General features: G+C 43.9%; 1 protein-coding gene across 1 annotated transcript in view; it reads right to left on the reverse strand.

The window, feature by feature from the left end:
- Nucleotides 1-2,252: 2,252 nt before the first annotated feature.
- The window catches only part of COL22A1 (collagen type XXII alpha 1 chain), a 326,468-nt gene continuing 316,212 nt past the window's right edge, over nucleotides 2,253-12,508 (reverse strand). The window contains exons 61-64 of the mRNA XM_045398749.2: nucleotides 10,879-10,945; nucleotides 8,063-8,245; nucleotides 5,474-5,551; nucleotides 2,253-3,454 (exon numbers count right to left, since the gene is read on the reverse strand). Of these exons, the coding sequence (XP_045254684.2) occupies nucleotides 3,267-3,454; nucleotides 5,474-5,551; nucleotides 8,063-8,245; nucleotides 10,879-10,945 (516 nt within the window). The 3' untranslated portion in view covers nucleotides 2,253-3,266. The remainder of the gene's footprint in view (nucleotides 3,455-5,473; nucleotides 5,552-8,062; nucleotides 8,246-10,878; nucleotides 10,946-12,508) is intronic.

Below are 12,508 nucleotides of genomic sequence, written 5' to 3' on the forward strand. Positions count from 1 at the left end.
AAGGTCATCCTTCCAATGCAACACATTTGGGTTGGTTTTCTGTCCAGCTCACACTGTTGACCTCTCGTCCCACCTGGCAAATGAACACCTCTGCCTGTGAATGTGAACTCAGTACCAGTAATTGGGAACCTCAGGCCTGTGACTGCCAGGTTTCTGACAAAGAACTGTCATCCAAAATATACAGAAAACTCTTCAGACTCAAAAATAAAAATCAGATAATTTTTTTAAATGGGCAAAATATCTGAACATAAACTTCACCAAAGAAGATATTCAAGTGGGAAATAAGTGTACGAAAATATGCTGGATATCATGCTATTAGGGGATTGCTAATGGAAGCAACAATGAGATACCACTATGCACCTATTAGAATGATCAAAATCCCAAACACTAACAGCACAAAATGCAGGTCAGAAGGTGGAGCAACAGAAACTCACCGCTGATGGAAATGGAAAAGGATGCAGCTATTTGGAAGACCGATTTGGCAGTTTCTTACAAAACTAAACCTGCTCTTACCATGCAATCTAGCAATTGTGCTTCTTGGTATTTACCCAAAGGAGTTGAATAATTACATCCACACAAAAACCTGCACAGATACGTTTATAGCAGCTTTATTCGTAACTGCCAAAACTTGGAAGCAACCAACATGCCCTTCAGTAGGTAAACGGATAAAACCTGAAACTTCCAGGCAATGGGATATTATTCAGCACTTAAAAAAAAGGGGGGGCTATTAAGCCAAGAAAAGCCATAGAGGAACCTAAATGCAAAACACTAAGTGAAAGAAGGTAAATTGAAAAGGCTGTATGACACCAACTAGATGACATTTTGGAAATGACAAAACTATGATGACAATTTTAAAACATCAGCAGTTTCCAGAGGTTAGGGGAGAAGAGGAGTATGAAGAGGTAGAGCACAGAGACCTTTTGGGGCAGTGAAACTCTTCTGTATGATCCTATAATGGTGGATAATGGCATTACAGTATCCATTCATCCAAACCCATAGAGTGTGCAACAGCAAGAGTGAACCCTCATGTCAACTATCGCTGTTGGGCGATAGTGATGTGTCAGTGTAGATTCATCAACTGTAACAAACGTACCGCTAGGGTGTGGGATTTGAAAGGTGGGTGGATGGGGGAGGCTGTGTGTGTGTGTGGGTGGTGGGGGGGTGCAGGGAGCACATGGAAATCTGTACCTTCCTCTTAATTTTGCTGTGAATCTAAAACTGCTCTAAAACTTAGTCTATTTCATACAACAACAATAAAAATGAAATAGAATAGTAAATGTTCGAGGGCATTGTGCTTGATCATGTAGACACTTTATTTCAAAACCCTTGCTTTATATATGTATGCATGTACTGATCATTAAGAAATTACACCTCTTACTGTGGGTTATGGTCAAAAAATGTTAACAGTCACTGGATGAGAGTATTTCCAAGGTCCCTGGGATAGTTTCTTCAAATGAAAAAGGGTATTAGAGTAACACCCCTGCATCTTTAATGGTTGCGAGAACCAACTAAGATGGTCAATGTGAAAAAGATTGAGAGGGAGACAGTCTTATTCTGCACTGACAGGAATGGCTTCTTTTGGACCCCTGACACCCATCCAGCCCCAGAATCACCAGCTGACTGAACACAAGGAACAGGTATCAGATTTCACTTTTAAATCACCGCAATAATACTTCTCTACCCATGGAAACATCAAACTTCTTGAAATGTTTATGTTCCTGGTTTCTAAATCAATCAGAGGTATCCAGAACAGGGAATCACAAAAAGGAAGTTCTTGATAAACATCTGCTGCATTAGTTTGTAAGTGGCTAACAGCTTGGGTGAATGGACAAATGAATGGATGGATGAACTGATCAATGGATCGATCAGTCAGTCAGTCAGTCAATCTGTCAGTCAAGAACAAATGCAGGAAGAGTACATCTCTTAGACCACTGGTGAATCACTCGGCCTCTAGATGCAGTTGAACAGGACAGGTTCTGCTAAAACTTTCTGACTTGCTTCACTCCCTCCTCACTGTGATCCTGCATAAATGTGCACATCTAAATGTCTGCTTCCATATGAAGGGCAGGCTAATGAATGGCCCTGGACTAGCTCAGTCAGGCACACACATTCACTCCCTCATTCATTCACCAGGTGGGCTGAACATGTGGACTCTGTGCTACGGTTCTCGGAAAGAAAAGATACATCCCAGTGCTTGAGGAGTTCACATTCAGGTGGGCGCTGAATATCAGAAATCAATCATCAAGAAGAACTCAGGAGAAGGAAACTTGGATTTATTGAGCACCTGTTCGCGCAGGGCATGTCACATACACACATGAACTTGATGCCATTTATTTCAGAGACAGAGCCCTGGAGATACAAATTTCCCAGCTCTGCTCAGTGCTCTGGCCAACTGCCCACCATTAGGGAACACAAGTGGATGGTCACCACATCCACTTGTTTTATAATTAATATAATTGAAACCAACAAGAGGAACTTGAAGGGGCCTTACCCACTGTTTAGAAGACAAATCAACTCTCAAGGGCTGCCTCTTCAACATGGGTTTTCCCATCTTTGGCCAAAACATATGATCCCACAAAGCCATTGCCAACCACAGACATTATTTCATTTCTGTGAGCTCGGAGCACTGAGATGGCTGGAGTGCACCCTGAGGGCTGATTCTGTGTTCTCCAAATGCACGTCCCATCGGGAGGTGGGAACATTCCTCATGGTTGCAAATTCTTTCTCTTCCTGCTTCTTTTCCCTCTCTGGACAGCGGTAGTGTTTGTATTATTTCTCCCTGGGTGATCTCTGGACATGACTGACAATGAAGCCCATTGACTCATTTTCTTAAAGTTTTTCTTTTGAAGAAAGAGGTAAATTTGTCAAGTGTCTGGTCAGGGTTTTGTAGCACCAAGAGTTTCCTTAAAATGGGCAGTTACACATCAGACGGGGGCTGTCAGAAGAATGAAGAAACGATCTCCTGCCCCATAAATCAAGTTTTCCCAACTTCAAAGGAGTGGGAAAGAACTCACAAAGCATCAGCATATGAAATAATAATAATAATTAGCAACAAGAATAATATTAATAATCATCTGACCGACCGGCAGCATCTGTTGGATTTAATAATTTTGAGGTCTCTCAAGAAAATAAAACAAAAAGCAAACAATAAAAGAAAGAAAAAAAAGGAACACATGGCTGAAGTCTTTCAAGACCTCTGGCTTCCCACTGGGCTCCCAGTTCAAGTTTCAGAAATCCACTGCAGTCTTCCGGCTTTCCAGAGTCCTCTAGGGGCCCTTCACATTACCTGGCCGGGCAGCAAGGCTGGCGAAGTAGGCACACTGGGAAGGGTCACACTGGCCTGGGGGACCAGGGGGTCCTGGGGGGCCAGGATGTCCAGCTGGTCCTGTCTCCCCTTGAGGGCCAGGGATCCCAGGAAGTCCATCTTTAGCATAGCCAGGTTCCCCGGGTTGACCTGGCCCAAGGAGCAAAAGAAACAGAAGGTGGTTCAAGATCCTTCTGGGAGGGGATGGGCCCTGACCTCACAGCTTCCATTCACTATGAACTCAGGACCTGAAACGTCCTCAGATGGAACATCCCCAAGGTCTGGGAGCTCTGAGCAACTAGAGTGGTCCACATAAACACAAGGTAGCAGGAGCACCTCAATATGCAGAAGGAGGGGTTGCTTTAACTATTGGACCTGGGATAGTAATCCAGGTACCACTGGAGAGAAAGAAACAAGGGTAGATTGAGACCAGGTAAGGTATACGTTTTCCACTGAAGAGTCAGATGAGAGACCTGGCCTTCTGGGTTCTTACATGGGTCTAGGGAACGTGTCTGAATGGAGAGTAGACACCAAGTCCTAATCATTAACCCTTAGCCCCAATTCACATGACCTTAGAGACACCTGGTGACATTCCATTACTCAACATCCAACTTGTCCCAAATCTCTATTTTCTCAGCTTTATCTACACATTAAATTTGAACCACATATTTGGATTACATTAAGCTATTCTGCAAAACCATGGCCAAAGACAACATCTAGGATGCAAGTAAGTGACACTTAAAATAGTCCAAAATTGAGATCCAGAAAATACTGCCTATAGACAAACTTCTGTCCCTTCACTTAGTAACATCATAACATCATATATAATCAACCTATCTTTCTTCTTAGCTTTGGGAACTTGGAAGGTCAGTGCTAAGTCTTGAGTTTAACCCTAGTAGTGACATCCCTTCTTAAGTCTTAGTAATCATCTTATCAGAAAATCTGATATAAAATAAACACAAAGTAAACTTTTCACTTAAAAAGATCGGTAGATATTTCATTAATTCTATTAATGCTTTGGTAATAGCTATTTAATCTATAATCTTGCCTAGATCAAGTTTGGAGGCCTCAGTGTTATTCATTCCTTGGGCTAAGAGCCACTGAAAATGTGATAATTATCTCACTTCCACATTGGTACAGTTACTTCCTCCTTTTCAATGGTTTCTGTTCGGCCATTTACTCTTGATTTGAAATTGCCTGGTTTTAAATGTTACTCTTAATATTATAAGCTATTTGAAAATAGGTGAGCCATAAAAATAAATATTTATAATGTATTTCTAATTATCTTCTCTAAGGAAAATAATAATAAATATCCACTTTAGAAAATTTGGAAAATCATGAAGGTATAAATACTAAAATTGAAATTCTCTATAAGATCAATATTCAGATATGACCTCAGGCAAACATATAAATTAAAGTTAAATAAAAAATAGAAGCCTCAACAGTCAAATTTCTTCTACCTTCTACCTATACACCTCATTTTGGAATGTGATTATTGTTGCATTGTAGAGATCTTCCAACATGGCCACTGGGTAGCATGACCAACTTGTCCCAGTTTTCTCAAGTCATGTCTTCGTTTTAAAGCTGAAATTCCCAGGTCCCAGAAACGACCTCAGCCCTGGGACAGCTAACCACCCTACCACTGGCTGAGCATTTCCCAAAACATATTCTGAGAAGTGCTAAAGGGATATTAACAACTGCACAGTGAAAGAAAAAGGACTCCTCTTTCAAGTGAATTTCGAAAGTGCTAGGTTAAACAAAATAGACACATTTTAAAATGTGAGTCCTCAGCACTTACGATAGTGAATGTGCACCAGAAATGTCTGAAAGAGAAACATAGTCCCCAGAAGTTCCTGATTTAGCTCAAGTCAGTTTTTGTTTTGTTTTGTTTGTTTTGTTTTGCTTTCTCTAGGACCATTTCATGAAATTTTAAATTCATAGGACACACTTCAACAATTCATAGAATACACTATAGTTTTCTTAGTAAGTCAAGAAGGTCGTAGTTTAGAAATATTTAATGAAACTAAGTAAGTGATCTCTGTCTTCTCCTCATCTGTAGAGCCTAACCCTCCTCTCCACTCACTGCTGAGTCCTGGGGGGCCACGGGCAGGAGTGCTGCGTCTCCAGGTAGCTCACACCCTACCCCTGAGCCTCCAGAATGAGTCATACCTGGGATGCCAGGGGGTCCCATCTCGCCTCGGAGGCCAACTCCAGGTGCACCTGGGTCACCTTTGGCTCCTCGCTCACCTGGGAAGAAAAACATGCACTTTTGATGGTGGAGACCCCCGGGGACAACAGAAACTGGACATCCTGCAACGGGATGTCCAGGTGCAACACTGGGCTGCTGCAGTGTTCCAGTCTAAATCACCGTGTGTACATACCCTCATGCCGCACAGTAGCCCCAATTCCCATTCACATACTCATTCACACACACACACTCCAGCACACACTCACATTCAGAAATATGCGTATGGAATCACCAAAACAAACAAACACTCCCTCCTAAAAACGCATATTTACATATGAACATTTGCTCAAGCACACATCTACCCAATTCCATACAGACATATATATATATTCAAACCATATTGATAACTGTATACATACACTCATATACACATACTGACTCATTCAGACAAATGTACACACCTACACACTCTCTCTCATATGCCATACACACAGAAGTCCGCATGCATCCCCTCTTATATGTCCATGCTTCCTGTATTTCCAAGCATTGTACCTGAACTTTTATCAGGAAGAAACGGGATGATATATAAACAAATTCAACACTCACATAGGCATGTGCAGTGATAAGTAAGACACAGCTCTACTCTCAAGAAGCTTGAAATTTAATAAGAGAAATAAAATAGGGCACGAAGAACATTCTAGTATGAAACAGAATGTGCGATAAGTACCATCATAGGAATTTTAAAAACCACTCCACGCATGCAGAGGAGACAGAGTGATCCGTTTCCCCTGGGAGGACACTTGAGATCATATTTGAATGAAGATGGTGGAGATGGGAGTAAACTGTCTCTCACCCTTGTTTTTTAAATCAATCACTTGTTTTGCCATATTGTTTCCAGAATATCTGCTGCATGCAATATATTTTCTTTTGTAACCCCAATTGAAATTCTGCTGGTTCACAGGGACTTCAGACCATTCACTTTTATTGTTATAATAATTATGTTTGGTCAGTATTCTGCCACAATCTGATGTTCTCTATGCTTTATGCTTTCTTGTTGACATTTATTTTATATATTTTGTTTTATGAAATCATATGAGTAGGACTAGAATATACAAATTTAACAAAAAGCCTTTCAAGTAGGAGAAACATTATAGGAAATGGATACACAAATTAAGAATTAGTAAGAAAACGGGAGATCAAAAGAGGACAATGTTAGAGGCATCCGTCTCCCTAACTCCAACAAGTCACTCCAGAGCAGCTAAAATGACACCACATGCTCTTTTCCCTGCCCCACACTTACTCCTAATCGCACAGGAGTGAATTATGGGCTGGTCTCCTGTCTTTTATCTTTATTTGAAATTGCCTTATTCAAAAATTATTAATTGTATAAGCTATTTGAAAGCAGGCAAGCTTTAAAAAGTAGATCAAATATTTTTTAAACAACCTTTTATAAATCATTCTACTATAAAGACACATGCACACATACGTTTATTGCAGCACTATTTACCATAGCAAAGACTTGGAACCAACCCAAATGCCCATCAATGATAGACTGGATTAAGAAAATGTGGTACATATACACCAAGGAATACTATGAAGCCATTAAAAAGAATTGAGTTCAGATCTGTTGCAGGAACATGGATGAAGCTGGAAACCATCATGCTCAGCAAACTAACACAGGAACAGAAAACCAAACAACACATGTTCTCACTCATAAGTGGGAGCTGAACAATGAGAACACTTGGACACAGGGAGGGGAACATCACACACCGGGGCCTGTTGAGGGGTGGGGGTCAAGGGGAGGGAGAGCATTAGGACAAATACCTAATGCATGCGGGGCTTTAAACCTAGGTGACGGTTTGATAGGTGAAGCAAACCACCATGGCACATGTATACCTAATGTTATCAAACCTTCACATTCAGCACACGTATCCCAGAACTTGAAGTAAATTAAAAAAACAAAACAAAACTTTTATTTGTTAAAAAAATAATTTTTTAAATTTATTTTTTAATCCTTCCCCTCTCTCTCTCACATCTGTCTTCCTGCAGAGAGAGTAAGTGCTCTGACCTGTTTGCCACTGTGTGATGAGTTAAATGGTACAGCCTCCACCCTCTGAAAGAGAGACCTTCTGTTGGCTGGAGCTCTGATGTCCTGATAAGTCACTGCCTTGAGACCTGGGCAGTTAACAGCTGCTCTGTTCCAATTTTAAGGCTGGCATTTAATCTCCATTGAGATGAAATGTCTGATTCCTCAGTGCTAAACTCGGTAGGGGAAGAAGGAGGCATGTTGTTTACCTCCCTGAAACTTGAGCAGCGGAGATGGAGAGAGAACAAGAAAGTAGGAGGGAACTGATTCAATCTTCCTAGCAGAAGCATAATTTTGTAGAAATGTCAAGTATGAAAGCCTCTTATGCATATGATAAAATTATATGATGCGAAAACTCTGGGTGTTACCAAGCTACAGGCAGTGAGAGTGGCATGAATAATGCATGCAGTGCCACCTCCCAGCCGTGTTCCTTCTCTACCTTCCAGAAGTACATGGAGCACATCTCCTCCAGGTCTTCACTCACCTTTTGGACCTATGGGTCCAGAGGGTCCTTCCAGACCACCCTGCCCAGGACGACCTGGCTCCCCCATGGGGCCGGCCCGACCTGGAAGCCCATCTTTTCCAGGGGGCCCTGGGGGCCCGGGTCTGCCTTGAGATGCCTTCATGTGCGCTGGGGGCATCTGGGCCAGGAGGTAGGCGAGTTTGGCTGTGGAGTAGGAAGAAGAGAGGCATTTCATGAAGAATGGATAGTGGACATAGGACAGGACGGCTACTCACTGCCAACTCAGAACCAAGGGGCCAATAATAGCTGCAGAAACAATATCGATGACACGTCACTTGGCATATGTGCAGCATTTGTATGGGCACCTTCTGATTGTGGCTGGCCATGGGGTGACTTAATCAGTAGTGACCATCACTGACCCTGGAGCAGGTCTGCCTAGGCTGGGATCCCAGGACTGCCACGGCCAGCCAGGTGGCCTCGAGCAAGCTACTTGACCATTCTCAGCCTTGGTGTCCCTTTCTATGCAATGGAGACAATGAACTAGCACCTACCCCACTGGGCTGGAATGAGGATGGAGTACGTGAGATGATGTATGTGGAATAGTGCCTGGTACTTGCTAAGTGCTCAGGAGATGCTGGCTGCTACCCCAGGGGCAGAACGATGGAAGCCATAGTAGCATGGACAGCAGTAGCAGTAGTAGCAATTGCAGTGGTCAGCTGGGAAACTGACACTGGGATGGAGGAGATAAGTGGCTTACACAAAGCTATGTTGGTCACTTTTCCTCTCCAATGTCAAATTCCTCATCTATAAGCTAAAGGGCGGGACACGATGGTCATTGGAGATCCTATACATCTAAAATGTTAATATGACAGAGTTGATTTAAAGACCCAGAGGTCCAGTGCTGGTCTGGCAGCCTTTCAATGGGACAGGGATATATGCCCATCTGGTGGCCACCAAGGGCAGTCTTTGTTTGCCATGCAGTCACAGGTAATCAGGCCCAAACTGCTATTTTGCAGACAGTGTGACCAAGACCAGAGGCTGGGAGGCTACCCAAGGCCCCTGGCGTTTGACAGGGAAACCAAGGCAGAGTCAGGCTCTTCTGACTGCCTGGTTGATCACTTCCCAGAGTACCTCCCTTCTACTACTCCTATCACAAGGCGGCAGGAGGACAGGTGGTCCACTTCTGCAACCTGACAAACTGCTCAACTTTTCTGAGCCTTGATTTTGTCATCTTTAAAGTGGAGTGGATACTCCTTCCTCAAAGGCCTGTTTGGAAGAAATGACTTAGCCCAGCAGATTCTCTACCCAACCCAATTTGAAAGGGGTCTTGTCTCTGCTCTTGGGATAGAGATCCCCCAAAAGCAAAGGCCATTTCTGTCACTGATGAATCCAACATTCAGAAGGCAGAACTCAGAGATCTACACACATGAGACCTCAGAACACCACCTACCCATGGTACCCACCAATCTGGTCCTTATTTCCCTCCTCTCATCGCCTCCTTCTCCCACCCAGCACCCACTCGTTGATGTGTGCTCCAGAAAACAGTCCTTTGCCCTCATTTCCATACAGGAAAAAGACCATGTTTTTTTTCCTGTATGGAAATGGACCGTGTTCCCCTGGACACTCTAAGAGGACAGGAAGGAGGGCCGTCTTGTTTACAGCTGTGTCCTTGCTCCCAGCACAGAATCTCGCAATGGGAGGTGCAAAATAACTGAGACATGATCATGTAAATAAACGTGCCCTCCCCTTTTGTCCTTGTGCGCCTGGAAAGTAGTTATAGATTTCTCTTCTTCGCTGCAACAAGATCTTGTGTGACTTTCTTCTCCTCTAACTTCCCATTGCAGAGGAAATGGGAATGGCTGTTGTTCAAGACAGTTTGGTGATGAAGAGCACAGAACCTTCAGTGAGGCTTCCCGGGTGCAAATCCTGGCCAGATCTTCCCAGCTCATCAACCTTAAGTTACTTAGCCCCTAATAATTCTGCTTCTAACAATTCTTACAATAATTACATGAGCCTCATGAGATTGTTTGGAGGCTTCTTTGGGTTAACACTTGCAAGTGCTGAGAACTTCACCTGATCTTGGCAAATGCCAACATGCTGGCATGATTACTACCATCCTCCTACTTTCCCCTCCCTAAGCATCTGCTACGCACAGGCACATGCTAGACCTGGGGACGTAACAATGAGTCAGTGCAACAGGACTGAAAGGATTTTAGTTCCTTGAAAGCACTAGGCCTGCCTGCCCCACTCAGGGCCTTCACACATGTTGTTCCATAGACCTGGGGTTGCATTTCATCTTTCAGCTTGCAGCTCACATGGCCCCTCCTCCAGGACGCCTTCATTAATCCACTCCCTGGCCTCTGAACTATCTTAGGTGTGTTCATCTGTCCTCTTTTAATGCCTGCCGTGAAAAATAAAATTTAAGAACTTTTATTGACTTTACTAAAATCATCTTGTCTATTTGTTTATCTACTTCCTCCTCTGGACTGTGAGTTTCATGAGGTTCACAGCAGTAAATAACCAAAATTCTTTACAGACTAGATAAGTGGCTCAATGCACAGAATAAATGATTGATCATAGCAGAGCTGTTTTTGTAGATAGTGAGCTCTCCTTCACTAGAGGTAATCAAGGGAAAGCTAAAGGACTAGTCCTAGAGAACGTATGTGTCAGATAAAGGACAGACAGTCTTCAGGGTGTTCCTCAACCCTGTTAGTCTACACTTGAGCTGCCAGTCAAGTGCTTTTCTTATTCCAGGATGCAAAAGCATTCAAGTCTGAATGAAAGGACTGCTTCCTGGGCTCTTCTCTGCAAGACCGTAACACAGTCCAGATACTCACTTTCGAGCTGCTTCCCCAGCTCTTCTTGAATAAGCCGACGCAGGGTTTCCATGGATGGAGACTCCCCCTAGGAGGGAGGGAAGGTGGAGTCATTCATCTTCCCAGTAACTTCTGCCACCTAAGAACCCGAGGACTCAGGAAGCCAGGAAGTTCGTAGGTGGTATATACCCACACAGGGAAGTACATGTTCCTAACCCAATCTTTTCCATGTCTCAAATCCCTTCCTCCCTTCTGTTATGCAGGCAGCATCATCCCATTTTACACAGCAACCCGGACTCTGGGCTCTCCAAGCCACTGCTGTCCTTCCTTCCATACCCTTCCAGCTTATTCACTGGATATCCTTCCTGATCAAGCCACCATGCCCATTAATTCCACTCATACTCCCTTCTTAGCACTGGACCTGGGAGATCTGGCCCCTAATCTCTCCCTGCCAAAGTTGTGTTCACTTTTTGGACATAGCCCACAGGCTGCCTTCTATGTGAACTCGTGTGGATTTCCTCTGCCTGGCTACTTGGCCACTCTGGTTCCTGTGGTCTGGTTTTCCCTGCTTAGGTCCACTGTGGCTCTAAAGAACTTTCTCACCAAGTTCTGGTGCTTGGTCCACAGAAGCTGATGAGTTTGCCAACCAGAGGAGCAAGTGTTGTCTCCAAGCTCACACAGTGGCATGTGATTCTTAGAAGAACCTAGAGGAGCTGTCCTCAAGCTGTACAGAGCTGGTCCCTTCCTGTCTGACTGCTCAAGGGCAGTGTCTACCCCTCAAGGGCAGGGGTCTTACTGTGCTCATCTCTGTAGCCCCATACCTGGCATGAGATAGACTCCATTTCCTTATTCTTTTATTCTGACCAAGAATCTTTTCTATTAGTCCCAGAATTCTCATCACTGCCCATAGCAGCAGGACTGGTAGAACTTGGCAAAGCTCCAAGAGGGCTTTGGAAGCCAGCTGAGTGCTCCAGCCTCTCCACTGACTTGGCCAAGAGACAGACTCTGGCTGCCTGGCATCTTTCAGGGCAGCTGAAACCCAGGCTGACCACAGCCACCAGGAACTGACGCAACTGCAGAGCATCAGAAGTGGCAGGGACATGGAGGTCATCCAGACCTGGGCTCTGAGAAATACAAGGGTCTCCAGAAGACCATATGGGCTGCTGAGCAGGAAGGGGTGGTCACATGGACCTCCACCAGGGGAGCTCTGCGTCTATCTTTTTATAGCCCATGTATGCCTGTGTCACGAGATTGTGTAAATGAAAGTTCTGCCACTAGGATAAAGGATGTTTAAAGAAAGAAAAAAACATCACTCTAAATAAGCCCTTGTTCCCAGCTTTGGAAAAAGAGAGATGCAGGGGGAAGAAGGAGTACTCTAGGTTGGCAGATACAAGAGTGGCAAAGCCAGGCATCAAAATGGATGGTGAACCATCCCACAATGAAGTTCAGACCCCTGGGAACTGGGTGTCTTCTCAACTGCCTTTTGCACAAGGTCCTGGGCAGAAGAGTTCTACAGCCCAAGAAATGAAGTCTTAAGGATTCATTACCACTGAGGAAGAGGGTTGAACAGAAGAGGGACTATTTTTGAGCATTTCTTAAGCTAGGCACATTATTTAACTTGATCATCATAAATCAGAAGAGGATTGTTTTT

The sequence above is a fragment of the Macaca fascicularis genome, chromosome 8 (genome assembly GCF_037993035.2).
Source record: "Macaca fascicularis isolate 582-1 chromosome 8, T2T-MFA8v1.1".
NCBI lineage: Eukaryota > Metazoa > Chordata > Mammalia > Primates > Cercopithecidae > Macaca > Macaca fascicularis.